This window comes from Protopterus annectens, chromosome 5.part0, assembly GCF_019279795.1.
Source record: "Protopterus annectens isolate FY-2018-M chromosome 5.part0, PAN1.0, whole genome shotgun sequence".
Taxonomy (NCBI): Eukaryota; Metazoa; Chordata; order Ceratodontiformes; family Protopteridae; genus Protopterus; species Protopterus annectens.
Window position 1 is genome coordinate 646,923,683 of NC_056735.1, and position 21,628 is coordinate 646,945,310.

Genomic DNA, 21,628 nt, shown 5'->3' on the forward strand with positions numbered 1-21,628 from the left:
CTTATTTGAAAATGTTACTTATCAAAGCACACTCCTGATTTAAACTGTATTAATAATGTTCTTTAAAATCTGACATTTAGCTAAATGGATAGCAGGCCAGGACATCAGTTATCTTACCATGTACCATGTTCATTGCCTATGTGGAATATACAGCATTATTTCAGACAAAATGAGCAGAACACAGGCTTGAACCTTACTCTGGGAAATGCATTACATTTTTTTCAGTTTTTGCTGCATTCTTTATTCATTCACATTTAACAGTTGACAGTTGGTGTCAGATTATAACATACATGCAGTGAATACAAAAATAGTGGACACATTTCATTTGAAAACATTACATATCAAAGCACCATCACCATTTAGATATTATTGATTAATGTTGCTTCAGTTCTGGCATGTAGACCATGGGTAGCTGTGTAATATGTCTAATTAAATAAACCATATACCCTGTCCATTAATTGAGTGCAATCTTGGCCAGGTGCCCTGCATACGACTGGATATTGCGAGCTCTCTGTCCTGCAGCTGTTGAAAGAGAAGCAAACAATTATGCATTCTAGTTTTGCACAGATTCAGCTTATATATTTCTAATGTTCTGCCACACATGCTTGCATATCTGTGGAGTATGCCTAACCCAAACTTCTTGGTCCCAGGTGTCTAAGGTTCCCCTTTTCTTATTCTTCAGGTTGTCATAGTGGTGACAACACTTCTCACCAGTGTGGGGGATAAGGGAAGCACTGGTAAGTTTCCTAGCCAACTGATCCCAGGTCTCAGGCTTACATTCTTATCCCTGGTAATTGTCCTGCACCAGTCAGGGTTCATACTTCTTATCCAGGAGTCCGACAAAGACTTTGGACTCCTGCATACCCCACCTCTGCACCATGAAGCATGCTCCCTCTCCATTATCACCAGGCATATCAACAGCCAAGTTAAGACTCCAATGAATGGTGTGAAATCCTGCCTATTGGCCTTTATATAGACTGCATTTGCACCCTTACATGTCATACTGTAACTTTCAAAAAAGGGCCACGTCACTTATCTTCTCACAAACTCACACAAACCATTTCAGTTAAGTTGAGCATCACGCAAACTCACACAAGTCATGCTTAAGCATTGTTTAGCAATGCACAAATTATGTAGACTGTTGACCATGTTTAACCGGTGCTTAGCATTGAGCAGCTTTTCTAAAGGTAACAATTTTTTTTAATTTTAAATTAAACTGACGTTTCATTTACCTGATACATTTTCACAGCAATAAATGTAAAACGTAAAACTGCAAACTCGGGACCTACTGCACTGTAAGCCATAACTTAATCTATCTAGCCACTTGGATAATATAGGGAAGCAGTATATCTTCACATATAATACTACAATCCCTGTTAGCATTGTGCAATGAAGCTATGTGGGGTTGCACATTGATAAGCCCAACACAACTACAATAATTAAATACATCCATTTTCTATGTTTTTGTTATCTAACAGCGTCGCTAATTACCATGTCACTCCATCCAAACAGGTAGAGACAAAAAAAAAATACAACTGATTGCATCTAATTTCTATTTTTAGATATATACCAGATGTCAGCTGTATATACATAAGTGCAGCTTGGCATCACTAAGCACTGCACCACATCACGCAAACAGGAAGTGGTACAAAATAAAAGAAAAAAAATACAACTGATTACATCCGGTTTCAAATTTTAGATATCTACCAGATGTCAGCTGTATATGTATAAACACAGCTTGGCATTGCTAAGCACTAAGCCACATCAAGCAAACATCACATAAAAATTAAAATACTGTTGTGTACTTACCATATGTCCAGACATTTTCTGGACAGTACACAAGTACAGTACAGCCTCTACACTGCTGCTTACACAGATTCAATATCTGTGTTACTGTGATCTCCTTTGGCAGCGTGCCATAGTTAATATGTATGGTGTGCTGCTGGGGAGCAACTGTGGCTGTGTACACAGATACATTCCATGTCGGCTCTACACGGACCCTACATGGATTTTATTGAATCCTGAGGCGTGTGTTTAAATAGAAAATCAGAAGCAACTTCCTTTCAAAACATCCTGCAGCCAGATCTACTGGCAACTGACATGTGATGTTGACAAATACTACCATATCCTATCCTAGAAATGGATATGTATACTTCCACACTCGAACAATGTAAGAATTGACAAGAATGTAGTAAACTGGAATTAAGTGGAAACAACTGAAATGAGACTGGAATGAATGCATTTATTTGTTAATTACCCAAACTTGTGCTGAACAGGTGCCAGTCTTTCCTTTATGGGCCAAGTCTTTTTATACTGCTTGGAATGAATTCTGCACACACTGTAGTTTGGTTAAGAGTGCTTTATTAGATGTTAACAATATCCAAATACTGTCTTCAATAACAGTGCTGATAAACAATAACAGTCTGTAGAAGTTCTGGAATGCTGGACAACAGTTAACAGTGCTGATAAATATCCAAAGTTTCTGCATGTATATTCCGATTCTCCTGAATAATATAAACTGAAACAGTCTTAATGCTGGATATCTGACCTGACTTCAGTACTCAAGCTTGAGTGTTTGTACTACAAAGACTTTTTGCACATCAGTCCAAACACTAACTTAACTGACTCAACTTACCATGTCTGAAGTATTTCCTAATAATACCAAATCTCTGTAATGTTCTACATGCCTCTTTAGCCTTGGTTTTCAAGCCTTGTCTTGCATGTGCCTCAGAGTGCCTGTCTATTCTTTATCTAGCATTCCATTGCAAGTACACATATCTTTCCCTTGCTAAGGTTACATTCTGTAGCTTTCCCTGAGAACTGTTATTTCTGCACATCTTATGCTTAGCCAGCAAGATTATCTTTTCCTTTCTACTGAACTGTCTTTCCCTGAAAATGAATGCATACATGAAAACACAAGTCTGACTCTATATTTTCAGGCATATTATTATACCTTCATTTACTATAGTGACCGCACTAAGAATAAAATGAAAACCCTCATTCTAACAAACAATAATGGGATATTGCTGGGAGGTCCAAAAACATTTTCATGAAAGCATTCCTTAGCTGAGTAATAAGGAGTACTAACTTTTTTATTGCTTTTGATGCGATCAGAAAACCTGTCTTTACATGAAGTAAAATTATTTGCACATAAATCAGTACAGCTAGCCTTGTCTTTGAATTACAAGCTGACAATACCCTAGTGATTTTAGACATTACATTCTAATGCATATATTAACCAGAAAACCACAATGGACACATATATTCCTTACACTTCAGGGCTGACCCAAGAAAAGTGTCTGGTTAGGTTACTTGTTCAAAGTCAATCAGAAAGAAAATGCAAGTGAAAGGAGTCATATGCCATACCCTTGGTTATAGGAAGTAGTTTGTTACAAACTCCTCATTAACTTACTACTCTTTGGCTTATGGTCTGTATGGTAAGTTTTGCTTCAGTGACCACTGTTACAAGGGCCTAATTTACCCATTATAATATAAATCAAGGTATTAATTAAGAATTCTAGTAAAGTATTAGTTGACAAAATGCTGGACTCACAAGGTTGGGTTGAAGAGAGGACATATGATCTGAATCACTGTTGAATGATTAGCAGCTGTCTGGTAAGGTGCACCATTTTACAGCAACGTTTGGTTTTAAAACTGTGGACTAGCCATCATGCTTAGCTTCCTTTTCAGTACTGCGTTAGTTGCTTAGTGCTTACAACTAAAGTTATCCAGCTAAAATACAGTTACTTGTACAGTATCCTTTTCAGAATAGGCATTTTCACCAGTGTTCTTCATTAGTTGCACTGAATATTCATTATCTACCTAAAGTTTATTGTTTATAGCTTTGTATTAGTAATATCATGAAGTGCAATTACCACTTTATTTTGAAGTGAATTCTAGAGGGGAGCCAGATGTATAATTAAGACACTAGTGATCAACACACTAATGTTTTCCTTTTAAAAATAGAGCTTGTGGTATGTTGGAATTTCTCTTTTCCCCAAAATATAGCAGTCTTGGTCTTGGTATAAATAAATGATTATAATAATCATTTACAGTAAACTAAAAACATTGATCTCAAAAACAGTGATAATGATAGATTAAATCTTAAATTATCAAAAGAATACAATTAAAATAATGTTTTTTTCCAGGAGGCAAGCCCCACTGCACCCCCATACCCCCTATTAAATATATATTTAAACTTCAAGATCACACAATAGTGGGGTATGGGTTAATTCCCTGCAATGCTGCAATGCAATCTCCATCAAAACAAGTCAACAAGCTAAAACACACAAAAACAGAGTTTGCTTTCCTAACTGTTCAGTCTTGTTTAACACTACAAAAAGTGTTTGCTCTTGTGAGCATTCTCTGTAATAAAACAAAACATATATATATATATATATATATATATATATATATATATATATGTATTTTGACTAAACTTCAAAACTTGTACCAGAACTTATGCAGAGGCATTAGTAAGAAAAAGGCTGTTCATGAAAAAATGCACGACACTAAATCACACGTAAACTGATTTTTATTTAGCGCTTTCATTCTTAAATATCCAAGAACTTCTTCAGAATAAAGTGAAATACAGGAAAAACACGTATTTATAAGTTTAAGCATAATTAAAGTGTAATAAAACATTGAAATGAAACCAGGAATGTAAACTAATACACCAATCGATTTTATGCAAAAGGTCTATAAACCTATAGGAACCTTATAAGCAGACAGTCAGTAAACCTATGAAAACACAAATAATACAACCAGTGGAGTGGTAGTAACATTAGCCATCTATGTGGAAAAACACCAATGAAAGTAGAATACTAGCTCTGATAATACAACCAATGTATATATATTGGGTCTATATTACCAGACCGAGCGTTTAGGTTTTTGAATACCTAAACATCGAACTGGTAATATCGAAATTCAAAAACTGAGAATGGCCGTTTTCATGCAGGGAAAGAATTCCCTTGGCCATTATGTAGATGTTGCCCTTTTTTCTAATGTAGAGCGATGCCTGAGTTGGTATATTTAGTTAGGGGGGGACGAAGCCCCCCACTTCATTTGGGTTTTTTTTTTTTACAGCCAAGGGAACTCTTTCCCTGTGCAAAAGCTGCTGTTCATGGTTGTTGGATTTAGATATTACCAGTTCGATGTTTAGGTATTCGAAAACCTAAACATTCGATCTGGTAATATAGACACTATATATCAATGGGTATGAATGGATTGTTCTCCTACAAAAACATTTTTTGTTTTTTTTTTGTTTTTTTTGGTTTCAAAAAGTGCTTTATTTTTTTTTTCTTTTGGAAACTATTGTGATTATAGTTATGAGATCGGATCACAGAAGAATCAATTTAGTATCTTTAAATATTATTTAAAAAAAGGAAAAAAAGTAATATCCGTGGTATCCCTGAAGTCTCAAAACAGCCCACTAAAGTGTAGTGGGTCCAAAAACAAAATAGTGTAAGAAACTTCTCTGTGTGGAAGATTTTCAGTCCATATATTTCTAGTTATAATAACATATAACCCTTATGTGCTTTAAATAAAATTTATAATGATGTGGCACCTCTTATTTAACTCTTATTTAACCAGATTATTAAGTAGATTTAAGAGGTACCACATCATTATAAATTTTATTTAAAGTTCATAAGGGTTTTATATTATTATGACAGCTACTAAGCAGGGCAGGACCAGCTCGAATGTCACACCGATGGGGGAAGGGATGTGAATTTAACATGTGTACCAATAACACTTTGCTTTACAGCACAATAAACCACTCCCATGCCTGATAAAAAGTATATATATATATATATATATATATATATATATATATATATTTAGAAAGCTTGTGAGGAAATTATTACTTTATTTTTGTTTTACTTGGATCGCTTGTCTGTGTACTTAATAAAGGATTTTCGACTGGAAACAGACTACCTGCCTTGCTTGGATTACATTCGAATACTTAGCAATGCTGTGCAATTATATATTTTCTATTATTATTATTTTTTTTTTGTTTTGGTTTGTTTTGACTTAAGATGAGTTTAAGTTCGCTACTTCTACTACTATTGTCTGATCTGATAATATACAGTGATTAACTAGAAATATATGGACTGGAAATCTTCCACACAGAGAAGTTTCTTCCACTGTTTTAAATGTTATTTAAAGACCACCTTTAATTTTTTGATGTTATTTGATGTGCCTGCATAAATATTCCTTTTGACTATCAGAAACTCATTTGTTTTTCTTATCACTTTTTCTCACATTGGTTTCTATGATTATTGTTATTACTATTATTGTTATTATTATTATTATTAGAATTGATATGCACAGACCATGTATGAAAAAAATATCAGAGCACTTATTCTGTTATGCAGCATAAAATAATCAATTTATTCATGCTTAAAGTGATGATCACACTGTTTCTTGCTTCTCATGCTGGCTGTTTATGCTCTCTTGTGTTACTCAGACATGAAGCAATTGAAAGACAAACCACCTGCACAGCATTATTATTAGCAGGCAGTATTAATCACTAAACTGAATGTATAGTATTAAGTGTTGTGACTAAGTAGTTTAAATGTGAGAAAATGTTTTACACATTTAAGGCAAAAGTTAATTTTATTGTTTAATTTTAACATTTTCTCACATGTATATGTTATGGTGGTGTACGGCTCCAAGCAGTTCCTGACAAGCCTGCCAGCTATCAGGAATGTAAAACCCTTTTACTGAGAACTGTGAGTTTTGAATAAATTAAATTCAATCAGAATGCCTCAGTAACCAAAAGGTCACATTCTGTTAGGTTTTGCACTTAATTTTAGAAGATGTAATCTGCACGCAGTATACAAACATACATGATTATTAGCTTATATACCACATTTAGAATCACAAGTGTTAACAAAAAAGAAGTACCTCATGACTTTGGCACAGACAATAAAATGACCACTTAGCCTTCCATGCAAAGGTATTTTGATCAGCCCCATTATAAATAATCTATTGATAAGGGTTTTCTGTGCAAATACTTATAGCAAAAATTAATGTGCAAGTTTTATATTTTCTTAGAGATACAGTTATAAATAAAATTAGCATCTAAAATTAAACTCAGCATAGCTCAAGTATTTTTTCTTACTGATTACTTTTTGTATGTGCCTTGTTTAACAATCAGATTCAATCAATAGCAGGTTTAAATATAGCATCTTTGACTTACATGCGTAATCCATTAATCTGATTATACTCAGTGAGTCAGAACACTGCACTTAAATAAAACATTTACCTGTGTTTACTTCTCTTGTGAGGAACTCTATTATTGTAACTCATTTTACATTGTTCAAGGATAACTACAGCAACATACACAGTAGAACATGAGTTCTTCACCAGGCTTTCCTTATCCAAAAGAAATACTTGAATATATGGATGGATTTTTAGTATCCAAGGTAAGTTGTGAAAGACAAAAGGCTGTCAACAAATCCAACATATATTTATATCCTCTGAGGTGGAGAAATACTAGCTAGCCATTTAAACATGTTATATGTATACATTTTAATTTGAAAAGATGTTTCTGATTGGTAGATCATCTGAAACAGCAGATTTAAATAACAAACACTTTTTTAAAAATTTAGTGCATTCCTTATAATGAATACATTCTGACAGGTGGTATGAAGTATTGTTGTATTTTGCCTGACAATGGAAACTTACAAGAAAGTATTACCAAAGATAATTAAGAAAATTATTTAGTTCCATGATATGAACACATTTCTTAGTCTATGTATATTCTATCACTCTTTCACACAAATATGTGTAAAGACACACACATACAAACAGGCATGTGCACACACACACACACACACACACACACACACACACACACACACACACACACACACACACACACACACATATACATTGTCATTGGCAAAAACAGTGTCAAAACATTACTAAAATGAGTGATAGAAGGAAGACAGACTGAGCAACTATTATGTATTTTTCTCAGATTAGATTATATATTTACATAGAGTAAAACTGAGAATTAATTCTGGAATGAGAACCCCCCCCCAAAAAAAAAAAAATCAGTGTATGTGTCTTTAGTTCATTGCCCCCAACCAAAAGAAAAAAATGAAATGACCGATGTTTCTACAGCTAAATGTGCAAACCTGTTGATTTTGACCACAACTGTCAAATTCTGTTGAATTTGGATAATTGTTTAGCCAGCATAGATGTATAGTGGGGAGAAAATTGCTGACAATAAAACTGGTAATGTCATATGCATTATTCCATGTTTGTATTACATGTTCTTTGGAGTGTGGTGGGGAGACATTAGAGTTATGATTTAAAGTACTTTTATTGTAGTTTCTAGAACAAGACTGTCAAAGCTAGTGAACGCGCCAGAACAAAGTAAAGACAAGATTAGGAAAGAGGCAATCAGTGATATGGGCCATGACGGATGTGACCTCCCAATAACTTCTTTTTCCTTTCACTTGCTGGAACTGCATTAAACAATCTTTGTTTTCATCATCAGAATGATGCCAAGATGAGAGTGCACAACCCCAGAATGTTACACTTGCACACATCCATGCACGTGCCGACCTCTGGTTGTAGTGCTGTGCACTGCTTGGTGAGCCCAAGTCTACACAATGTCCTGTACTCATGTTGCACTTGCCCCCTTCCTCCCATAGAAGCCATTAATGCAGAATACCAGTGATGTATGCTTATACCCATCTCCCTTTGTCTGCTCTACTAGTACTTACATTGTTAAGTGATCTTGGGACATCTGTGTCCTAGAATTGTATCCCTCTACTCCACAAAGCTGATGACAAATCCAGTATGAATGCATATATCTGCATCTTATAATAATAACAGTAATAATAATAATGACAATAATAATAATGATATCAAATATGCACTCTATTTTCCGAGGTGATCTGGGAGCAATAGCTGGTTAATTGACTTGCTCGTGGTCATACAGTAGGCAAACAATGACCGAGGGAATCAAACCCTGTTCCACAGTTCACAACCTAAACCTCTGCTCCAACTGCCAAGTTACTCTGCCATCCTGTCTGGAATTTGTTTTTCTGCCTTCTGCCCACTGAGTGCTGGGATAAAGTCCATCTTCCTAGGATGAGATAAGGGGATGTTATTATATAAAAATGAATTAATAAATGTTAAATGGATAGGTGGGCCCTTGTGTATGTATGGCTTTTCATGAATGGTCTGAGCCATGTTTTAGCTAAGGAAATTCAGCATCCAGTTATGCAAAGATTAGCACCAGTAGACAATGAAGGTAGTCCAGGATAGTGTATTTTTTGTTTACAGTGCTGTTGCAACAGTTTATTACTTCTCTGAAATACTACAGCAAGAAAATTAAAAGAAGGGTTCAGCACTGCTGAATATGCTGTTTAAACTATTCATAAGCAAATTGTCATTGAATAAGAAGGGATAGGGATTTTGCTTCATCTTTGTAAATGCAAGACATCCTCTTTACTCTTCAGAAAATGATATTGCCTGTCTAGTCTGTACCTGTATGACAATGTACTTAGTAACTTATACCTTAGATGATAACGATCTTGCATTATATGCCTCTGTATGGAAGGAAGGTGAAACCTTTCTCACCTGTGACTCTACTGAAAAGGAGCCTTCTTGCTTATTTGGATTATTGAAGTTAACAAATCAGAAACAGCATAAACAACTAAATAAATAAATAAATGCAACTACTTCCCAAATAAATGTAGTCAGTGTCGTCACCTAAGGGAAAGGGTTAGGATGCATCCATCATTTTTGATGAGTGGGACCCTGACATTTATTGATTTATTTACTCTTTGTTGACTAGTTAATCATAGTAGGTCAACGTCCTCCTACAGAAAACTCAGTATTTGTACTGACTATGGGAAATTTGGCAAGGACACTCTCTTTCCTTATGCTATACTGCAGTGTTAATATTTTTAAATTAATCCAAGTACCTGGTATGGGAACAGAAACCACAGCCTTTTGATCTTCTAGCACCAAAGGCAGGTGCGCTATCCATTGAGCCACTGATGCCAACTAAAGGAGCAGTAATTTAAGTTTATGGATGCATCCTCGTTTTATTCCTGTGGGGTAAAGGTCAACTAAAATCCTTCATGAAATCAGAATAGGACATTTTTATTTTTACAAAGATTATAACAACCAAATGTGACATCTCTAATATGAATGTGTAGAGGAAGAATCCCTCACAGCACTTCAGATACTGCATACCATTGTGCAATAGGTATGACAACAAATTCCAACAAAACACACGGTACTATTTGTCAGTTATTGTGGATATGAAATAAAAGAATAAAACAGTTCATACTTCCATGAAAATACTTAATGTAAACTGATTAACCATTGTGTTTTCTTTCAGACTATGTTTGCAGCATGTGAACTAGGTGTCTTTGACATTCTTTTTCTGTCTGAGATACCTATGTCTTGTGAGGAAATAGCAAAACATCTCTGCACTAGTGTTGAAGGGCTAGAAACATTACTCAATGCATGTGTGGGACTAAAGCTACTAACAGCTGAAACAGGAACTGGCAAAGGTATGCAAATAATGCCTTATGTAGCTAAAGTAAACAAAAAAGTCATACAGATTTGTTGATTAGTCTGAACACTGAATATTAATTAATAAGCATTTGTAGTGAGACTACAACACAATAAACCAATGAAATACACAAGAAAAATAAAAAAAGACTATATTGAATGCATATTTGAACAATTTAATTGGGAAATATGCAGAGCAAATCTGAATGGCTTACTAAAACATTAACGTTTACATATTGCATTCTGTAGTCAGATGCCACTGTTTAGTGCTATGCATAATATATTTTCACTGTTGTGGAAATGATACCAAAATACAGGTTGAATTAAGTTCAGTTGTATTCAAAAATATTAATACTTAATGAGACCTTTACTCTTAATAGGTTCACAGGTTCATAGAAGGTTATTAGGCTAACGACCGTAGAGCCCTTATAAGCCTTGCCATATTTATCCCGGGTTGCTCCAGTTGTTGGTGGTTAAGTGAGTTAAGTTCACAGAGGTAAGGGTCTACGGTAGTTATTACCAACTTCATCTGTCCAGTTGAAACATGGGCACCACCCCAAGAGTGAATTTGCTGTCACCCATCCATTGATCTAGGTTGCATTTGAAGAGGGTCACAGAGGGGTTCTGTGTCATGTGAATTGGAAGCTTGTTCCAGAGAAGTGGTAGTACTTGACAGATGCATCTATCTCTCCAGTATGACCTGTTCATGTCAAAGACTAGATTAAGATCCCTGGAGTGAGTGAGTGACCCTTGTATGGTTTGATTTACAAATGTGTAATATTTTCATCAAGGCTGGGTCACAGACTGCCCTGTAAGCCAAGCACAAGTCACCCCTTAGCAACCTGCAGGAAACAGAATACAGTGACAGGGCTGTCAGTCTTTCCACATAAGACTTTTTTTGTGTACCGTGTAATTTCTTGGTGAGAAGCTTCTGTGGTTCTCCAATTGTTGTAGGTGTCCGGTGAGGTACATGAAAAAGGTAGCATTTTACTCAATTACTGGTCTGATGAGGGATGAGTATAATGGAGTTATAACATCTGTGATCTAAATGTGATGTCTTTACTTATAAGATGTGCCACATAGAAGGATTTCCTTACTACTGTGGATATGCGATGGTCAAAGTTCAGATTGCTATCAACCTGAGTACCCATATCAAGTACCACTGGGTCTACATTTTGGGGGCTGCTGTCTATAATCTAATTAGCAGGAATGACAGCATTCACAAAGGAAATAATAATGCATTTTTTTTTTGCATTTAGCTTTAACCCATGGCTTTGGCACCAATCATTTGTCTGTGTTAAGTCTGTTTGCAGTATTTTGTCATCTTTTGGGGACTCAGTGATTGCTCCCAATTTGCAATTGTCTGTGAACCTGGACAGCCACAGACCATCAAATGTTTACCTGAACTTCTAAGAAATAAATTCCAAACAGTAAGGGGCCCAGCACAGAACCCAGTAGTCCACAACTGGTGACTGGTCTTTTGCTAGAGGTGAAGTCACCCAGTTTGACAGTATATGTCCTGTTGGTGAGTTGGTTGGCTACCCATCTGGTAATGTAGGGGTTAATTTCCAACTGGGAGAGTTTCTCTATAATACCTGAGTAGGAGATTGTATCAAATGCCTTGCCTAGGTCAAGATAGGCAGTATGCACTGTCTTTCCCTTGTCCAGGACCTCTGTGATTTTCCCAAAGAAGTCACTCAGGCATGATCTACCTTTAACAAATCTAAGCTGGGCTTGGTTCAGAGTTTGGAGATTACATATGTTCTTGTTAATTAGTTCCATAATGATTCTTTCCATGGCCTTGGAGATGAAGCTAGTGAAGCTTATAGGTCTATAATTCCCAGGATTGGTTGATGGTCCCCCTTTGTACAGAAGGATTACTGTTGCTGTCCTCCATTCTGCCAGAACATAGCCACTTCTCAGGCTGTGGTTAAACAGGGATCTAAGTGGGTGTGCTAAGTCATGTTTTAAGTTGTTTAAAACACAACTTGGGATGTTGTCTGGTCCCATTGATGCCCTGTTTTTGCCCTTGGTGAACACAGAGATGATCTACTATCTTGAGATAATGGGCTCAGGAATGGTGGCAGGTATACTTTGGGAGATGACTGGTGGGGACAGATAGGGTGAAGTTTGCTCCAAATCTGTCAGCTAGCAAGTTGCTTGTTACCTCCGAATGAGTATGGATGCTGTCATCCACAATCACTTTACCATGTAGCTGAGTATTCCCTTTTAGATTTCAGACGTAGTTAAAGAATGCCTTGTGATTAACCTTGGCTTGGGAAGCTATTTTTGCTTCATAATTAGCTTTGGAGGACTTGACAAGATCTCTAATTTGTTTGTTTAAGCTAGAGAGGGATTTTTTACACTGGTGAGCCAGTTACCTCTTGTTCTTGGGCATTAGTTTCTTTCTCTTGCTGTATAGTCTGTTTATACTAGGGATCCACTAGGGTGGCTTGTTTTTTCGGCAAAATCTAGTTTTAATCCAGACAGGTACAGCTGATTCTATACAAATGCTTAAGTGGTTATATAGGGCATTGGTGTACACTTCTGCATAGGAGTCCATGTTATCTGTGTTTGAGAGGGCTTTGAAACTTCTTATACCATCATTTTGTAAGAGGTCATTTTTCTTTGAAAAATTCTTAAGTGTTTTTGAACTTGATGGGGTATTTGGTCTTGTAATTGTATCAAATGTGACTGCTTTATTGTCCGATCTTATCAGGGAGAACATCACACAGTGGGGAGTGCAATGCCCTCCCATGTTAGTGAGTACTATGTTCAGGACATTTGAACCTCTTGTGGGTGTACTGACTAGCTGCTCTAGAGCATTTGCATTGACATAGTCCAAGAACCTCTGTGACAGCATGTTTGTGGTCATGTATGCTTCCCAGTAGATGGTATGATAATTAAAACAGCCCATGAGTAAGGTGTTGGACTGTATGGCAAATTTCTTCAGTAAGTCCATGTATGTGGTATGCTTTTCCAGTTTCATAGGATCATAGGATCATAGGAGATTACTAGGCCATTGACCTGTGGTCATTTAAAGTCTAGCCATTTCAACCTAATGTCATATCATAGAGGTACTAGTCAAAACCCAAGATTGAATTTAGTGATGACTACTCATGTTCAGGAGGGCTGTGGGTGCTATCCCCTATAAGAATTTATGGTGCTCCATCCACTCATCCTGGTTCCTCTTGAACAGTGTCATAGAGGTGCTCTGCTTCACAAGAACTGGTAGCCTTTTCCTAAGATGTGGCAGTCACTGGGAGATAAATCTGTCCCTCCAGCATGTCCTATTTAAGGTGGACTCAGAGGCCATATTTAAGTCCCTGGAATGGGTATCTCTAGACCCATTTGATTTATGGATATGCAGTAAGTGCATTAGTTTTGGGTCTTGGTTTGCTCTGTAGGCCAGGCATAAGTCTCCCCTAAAAAGTTTATATGATATGGAGTGGAGTGACAGGAAATTTAGTCAGTCCATGTAAGGCACATGCTGGAGGCCCTTGATCTTCTTTGTTAGAAACCTTTGAGGTCTCTATAATTGCTGTAGATGCTTAATGCGGTACATACCAAATGGGGCATAATAATTAATTATGGGCTAGATAAGTGCCAAGTATAATGGGGTTATAACTTCTTTTGCTCTCGAGGAGATGCCTTTACTAATCAAGTGAGCTGCATGGAAAGCTTTCCTTACAATGGCAGAACCATGGTGGTCGAAGTTAAGGTCACTGTCAACCTGTGATCCCAGGTCCCTTACCACTTCGTGGGTACTTAAAGTATTGTTATTGATTAGATAGTGTGAAGGGGCATTGTTTGTGCTGAAGGGAATGATGACGCATTCCTTTGTGTTCAGTTTGAGACTGAGACTGAGATACCAATCGTTGGACTGTGTGATACCATCCTGGAGTATACTGACATCATTTGGAGATTCAATGATTAAACCTAGTTTGCAGTCGTCTACAAACTTGGTCAGCCACAGCCCTTAAGTTTTGACCTGAACATCTAAGAATTATATACCAAACAGTAGGAGGCCCAGCACTGACCCTATGGCACCCCTCTGGTAACAGGTCTACTAGTTGATATGGAGTCACCCACTTTGATAGTATGTGTCTGGTTTGTGAGCCAGTTGACAACCCATCTTACAATGAAGGGGTTTACATTCAGTTTGATAAGTTTGTCGGTAATGCCTGAATGTGAAATTGTGTTGAAAGCCTTTGCCAAGTTGAGGTATGCTGTGTGCACAGATTTGCCCTCATCAATGGCCTTGGCCATGCTTTCAAAGAAATCCACCAGATTTAACAGGCAGGATCTGCCTTTCCTGAAGCCAAATTGGGGAGGGTCCAGGGTTTGGAGGTCACCTATGTCTTTTTTTATGAGGTCCATGATGATATGTTCCATGGCCTTAAAGATGAGGCTGGTCAGGCTTATAGGTCTGTAATTCCCTGGGTCTGTTGCTAGGCCACCTTTATGGAGGGGAATATCTGTAGCTCTTCTTCATTCCACAGGAACAGACCTTGTGGTTAAGCTTTGATTAAAAAGGGTACTTAGTGGTGATGTTAGCTCATGTTTTAGTCTGTTTAGAAGACACCCTAGGATGCCATCTGGTCCCATAGAGGCTATGGGTTTGCCTTGGACAGGGCTTTGAGGATCTGCTCTTCAGATATGTAAGGTGGGGTAAAGTTTGAGGGAGGGTTTGTTATAAGTTAGGAGGGGATAAGGGAGTGAAATTTTCACCAAACCTGTCTGCTAGCAAGTTCTCTATCTCTGTGGGGTCAGTGTGTGTGATACCATTGGCCACCAGTTCTACACATGCTTGGATCCTACCCTTTAGGTTATGTACATAGCTGTAAAAGGCCTTACGGTTATCCTTAGCAGTACTTCCTAAGTTTCTCTCAAAGGAGCTCTTGGATGATTTGACAAGTTGTCTTATTTGCCTGTTAAGGCCGTGGAAGGTGCTTTTCCATTGTTGGGTCCTTGTCTCTGTTTTCTTGGACAGCAACTTTTTGCATTTATTGTAGAGGTTGTTGATGCTGGAAGTCCACTATGGCAGCTTGATTTTACTTGGGGCTTTGATTCTATCTGGAACAGCTGAATTTATGCACTTATGCAAGTGATTCTACAGGGCTTAATGTAAGCTTCAGTGTTGTTACCACTTTCAGCTTGGGTTGTACCTTAGAATGCATTGATATATTCACCTAGGAGGGTATAGTTTGCCTTAGGGAGGTTTTTTAGTCTGATTTTACCCTTTGTGAGTTCTGGTGTTAGTATCAGTTCGAAGGCAACTGATCTGTGGTCAGTTTTAACTAATGAGGGTCCAACAGTTGCTGCAGTGCACCTGTTTGACATGTTGGTGAGGACCAGATTTAGAACATTTGTTCTTCTTATCAGGGTATGGACAATTTTCTCCAAGAGATTTGAATTTTAGAAAGTCAAGGGACTTTTATGCTAGCAAGTTTGGGCTACAGTAGGTTTCCCAATTGATGGAGGGATAATTGAAATCCTCCATAACAAGTGTGTTTAGTAAAATTTGGATTGTCTCCAGTTTGGATAAGTAGGCTTCATTGGTGTCATGGCCCATGGAGGGGGATCTATAACTGGCTAGGACTTGAATGAGGGTCTTACCGACTGTAACCTGGCCCTGAAGTAACTTCATGGAGTTATCCAGTCTAACTAGACATGAGGTGAATTTATCTCTAATATAGACTGAAATGCCGGTTCCCTATTACGTGATCGAAACCTTAGGTTATCGAACACCTAAAGGTCGATCACAAAATGACAAAGTCTGAAAATTGGGAATGTCCATTTCCACACAGGGAAATGAGTCATTTGTACACAGATTTTGCTTTTGCTCCAATGTAGAGTGATCTCAGAGTTGATATATTTAGTTAAGGGGGGTGTGGGGGGCAGAAACCCCCACTTTATTTCTATTTATAACTTTTTTTTTTATTTAGCCAATGACATTGTTTCCCTGTGTGGAAATGGCAATTTTCAATATTAAGAGTTTGATATTTCATGATCAACCATTAGTTGTTTGATAACCTAAGGTTTCAGTCCTGTAATATAGACCCTGAAACACCACCACCTTTGGTTTTCACATGTTCTTTTTGTGGTCTAAAGGTGTGGAAGGCATTGTAGCCTTTGAGGGCTGGGTTATTCTCTTAGGGCTTAAACCAAGTTTCTTTGACTGCACAGACATCTACATCTTCTACTGATAGAAGTGCTTCAAGGGGGTCCAGTTTTTGGTTTAAGCTGCTAGCATTTAGCAGCATGACCTTTATTTTGTTCTGATTGGTTAATTTCATACTAGCAATGTTGTTTTTAAGACCTTGCATAAAAAAGGCACTATTGGGGAGGCAAGAGCCTTTGCCACCAGTTGGAAGCCTAGGGGTGCCAGATGCAAACCATCTCTGGCAAAGCAGCGAGGTTTGTGGACCATAGCTTTCCATGCAGAGAGGAACTGGATCCACTTGGAATTTTACCAAAAACTAAGCCAATTATTGGAATCAATCATTTTTTGTTTGTACTGTGGCATCATTCTAGGTAAGGGTAGTATGCTGCTCAAGGCTAGGGACATACCTGCCTGGGACACATACTCAGAGAGCTTGTCTCTCTTCATACAGTCCAGTGAGGTACATCTCAGGTCATTCACACCAACATGAACTATGGCAGAGTCATAATGGTACTTGTTGCTGAGAGACCTGAGTGCATGCATGATTTGGCAAATCCTGGCACTTGACAGGCACCTCCCTGTGACTTTCTCCTTGTCCAGCCTGGTGAGTGGGATATCTATGAGTCTCACTATTGAGTCTCCAATGAAAAAAAACTTAATTTTTGAGTGTTATGCCTTACAGGATTGGTGGGTGAGACACTGGGTGCTATGAAGACTGTGTTAGTTGTAGCAGACCTGTATTTTGGAGGTATCTGGTGTTTCAGTAAGTTTTTTTGAGAGAACCTCTGTGCATGTGGATTTACATGTTTGATGCATACTATGTGCATGAGTAGTGGTATGTGTATGAGTAGTGGTACTATGTGAATATGTAGTAGTGGGTGAGCTGACAACCTCTTCTGTGTTACTGTTTGGAGTGAGAGAGCGCATGGATTCTAGATTCTTGGTGTAACTACATCTTTTGCACTCTGTACTAGACTGTGTTATTAGTAGACAGTTGTCTGTGTGCATGAGACAATTGCTACACTGTCTCAAGAGACCCAAGTCAACAAGGTTGGCAGGAGAAACAAAGGTAGCCCAAATATCTATAATGCTAGGTTGAAGACTGTTGTCACTACGGGTGGCTTTTCAGAAACAGTCACAGAGGAGGTCAGCAAATGGATATTTCTGCCTGGGTTTTAAGGGAAAATTTGTTGAATTTATCTATCCATCTTTGGCATGCAGTTGCAAGGAAGTGCACGGTGCTGCATGATGCATAAACAAACAGACACCACACCTGGTCAGATGCAGGGCCTAAATACCAAAAACTAAAACCTGAAAAAAAAACTCTAAAAAAATTCAAAAGGACCAATGAGGATGCTTATTCGAGGCCCTAGACCAGTCTCCTTTTACCAGTCAGGTGCCAATCAAACACAACTATTTCACCAAAGTGCAGATAGGCCCTTTCAAATCCAAGATGGCCTGGAAAATGTGCTCAGAATAAACAAACCACTACAAACAGTTCCGGAAGCAGCAGGCCTGGATCTGAATTATGTTACAGCTACTAGCTACCATAGTTTCAATGGGAAACACTAGAAAATATTGAACACAGCAGAAAAATAGCAGTGAGACACAGAAAAATGTTTGAAACAGCAGAAATCAGCCAGGATGGTCAAAATAATGATTTAAACAGTTAACAGATCAGTAAATTAAGTACTGCTTGGTGGGAAAACCAGCAGGCAGAACAGATGGCTTTGAAACAGTGAAAAAAATACCAGTAAATACTTATCAAACATTGGAAGCAACAAGAAAACTTGCGTAACAGGTGCAGAACCTATAGCTAGTTATGATGTGGTAGAGGAATTTGCCTACAGTTAATTGGACATGGAGTATCTCAAGAGATTCATACTGTTTGACCAGTCTCAATGTGTACTTATACTTAATTAATATGGATACAGCTTCTCCTTTGGTTCTTTCATGCTCAGATTGTTGTCTGAAAGTATGAAAGGCATTTTAGACATGCTTGGTCGGGGTGCATTCCACACCTTTGAACCATGTCTCAGTGACTGCACAGATGTCAGCATATTCCAAATTGAAGAGTACTTCCAAGGATGCAGTTTCTTGTTTAGAATCATAGCTTTAAGAAGCAGCACCTTGAGTTTATCTAGACAGCATTTTGTTATGTTGGGAGTTTGATTATTTTGACACTGCCTAAAAAAGGCACAAAAGGGGTGGCTAATGCCTTTTCCAGTATTCAAAAGCCTAGAAGAGACAGGTGGAGACCATGTCTGGCAAAACAGTGTGGCCTGTCAACAATATCTTCCCAGGCTGACAGATATTGGATCCCTCTGGACTGACATCAGAAGTTAAGCCAATTGTTAATGTCAATCATTTTTGCTTTGTATTGTGGCATCATAATTGTAGAAGGTAGAATGTTGCTTAAGGCTAGGCTTATACCTGCCTGTGACACATAGTCTGAGAGTTCAGTCATGTACATCATCATATAATCATGTGAGGTACATCGCAAATTATTCACTCCCACGTGGACTATGATGGAGTCATGCCAGTACTTGTGATTGCGTGGCCTTGAATGCTTGAGTGACTTGATGGATCCTGGCACCTGACAGGAAGCTAACCATAACCTGCTCCTTATCCAGCCTGGTGAGGGGAGCATCTGTGTGTTTCACATTGAAGTCACTTACGATCAATACATTCGGTTTTGTGGTGTAATGCCTTATAGGCTTATTTGTCGAGACACTGGTATGTGTGTGTTATAATATGTTATGGTTGTTTTTTGCATTGTTATGTGTGCAAGCCATTTCCCTTTGGGAGGCTTCTGATCTTTTGGCAAGTTACTAGTGAGTACCTCCACACACGTGGGTTTATGTGTCATGTCCTTATTTAATATGGCTTTATGTGTCATGTTCTTATTTAGTATGGGAAGTGTGTGTGTGTGTGTGTGTGTGTGTGTGTGTGTGTGTGTGTGTGTGTGTATGTGTGCTGACAACCTGTTTGGCATTTGGTCTGTTCTTATATGAGAGTCTTTCTTCCAATGTCACAGTGTATCTACATCTATGATAGGAGGCTTTTAATATGTTTTATTAGTGAAGGGAATGGGTTAATTTGACAGGGCTGTGCTGGTAGCTGAGACTATAAGAGGGACCTATACTTTGTGTAGGCTAAGGTTGATCAATAAGTCAATTCTACTCATTGCACAACTGAGTTGCTCCTAGAGCAGCTGAAAAGCTTGCAAGGGTTTCACTGATAGGGTTTAGGGAAAAACTGAGCTTCTAGGCTTTTGTGTCTATGCATGGCACTGCTAATCACTACTGCAGAAAGAGCAGCACCACACAAATGCAAGTCTTAAATACAACCAAAGACAAACAAGTTTTAAACTTACTACCAATCAGGAAAGCACACAGTAAGCCTTCCACCTGCAATCCCCAACTCATACAGGTTAGATCAGCACACTTCTGACACAACTTCTTAATGTAGAATACCAAGTTTGCAGCCTAAGTGTAACAAATCCCTAACTAAAATGCATGTGCTAGAAGAATAAAATGTACAACATTTGCACAACAACACACATGCTCACACACATGCACACAAGCACACACAAACACTCACACACACGCGCATGCACGCACACACACACACACACACACACACACACACACACACACACACACACACACACACACACACACACACACACAGAAACACACAAAGCTACAGACATACACAGGCACATGTGCACACACACGTGCGTGCACACACACACACACACACACACACACACACACACACACACACACACACACACACACACACACACACACACACACACACACACACACACACACACACTTGCTAACAAAGAAATGCTAAAGGTGTGTATGTTGTACTTATAAAAAATGTATACACATTTTGCGTTACCAGTCAGAAAGAAAACTAGACACACGTCTATGCTTATGTTTTAAATAAGAATCATCACCTAAAGTGACTATGTAACAACCCTGACTAATCTCTTATTAGTACTTTCAGCCTACAAATACAGCTCTCTCTCTCTCTGTCTCCCTCTATTCACTCTACCCACCCCACTACTTCACCTTTTCCTTGCTCTACTACTCCAGTACCTCTTCCCCTCACACATCTCTCTGCTTCTCCCACTGTGTCCTCTTCCTTTCCTTAATCCAACTGACTTCCTACACAGCACACCTTCCAGTACTAACACTACTTACACCCTTAGGATTATTCTTCATCCTCTGCATGTCTGCAACTTTCCAGGTTGCCCTAACATTAGACCTTTACCACCTGCAACTCTCTACTATCCCCTCCACTCCCAACTCATTACTTCCCTAAATATAACTATCCCCTCTTCCCTCTACTCAGAACTCTTCCTATCCACTCTGTCAGTAACACATATTTCATCCTACCTGCTATATTATAATGTAAATATAAGCCAACTACTCTGAAGTGTTTGATGTTTAAACTCTTTGTAAGGCATTATTTTTCAACAGCATTATAAATAGACATAAAAATGTATGGATTTTATATATGGTTGCATGTAATTCAACTGCATATCAACTGTCTAGTGTAATATTTTACTCTGTAGATGGAGCTTTTTTCCCTGGGCCTCTGCTGAAAAAGGATAGTCTGACTTTCCCGGTTAACAAATGTAAAATTAAATAAATAAATAAAGTATTTACTTATCTGGACATTCTAAAGGATTTTGTTTTCATTTGCTTCTAGGTAGAAATTATTGTAATGAACAAATGAAATACTACATGAAGTTAATTATGTGAAAACAGTAACTCTGTAAATCAATGGCTGATACAGGATTTGAAATACAAAGGTTACAGATATATATATATATATATATATATATATATATATATATATATACACACACACACACACACACACAAAGAGCTGTGTGAG

The 21,628-nt window shown here is 37.9% G+C and overlaps 1 protein-coding gene across 1 annotated transcript in view; it reads left to right on the forward strand.

Moving 5' to 3' along the window:
• The first annotated feature begins 7,385 nt into the window (after window positions 1-7,385).
• LOC122802726 (acetylserotonin O-methyltransferase-like) overlaps window positions 7,386-21,628 on the forward strand; it is a 196,268-nt gene continuing 182,025 nt past the window's right edge. The window contains exons 1-2 of the mRNA XM_044072488.1: window positions 7,386-7,427; window positions 10,370-10,544. Coding sequence (XP_043928423.1) covers window positions 7,404-7,427; window positions 10,370-10,544 — 199 coding nt within the window. The 5' untranslated portion in view covers window positions 7,386-7,403. The remainder of the gene's footprint in view (window positions 7,428-10,369; window positions 10,545-21,628) is intronic.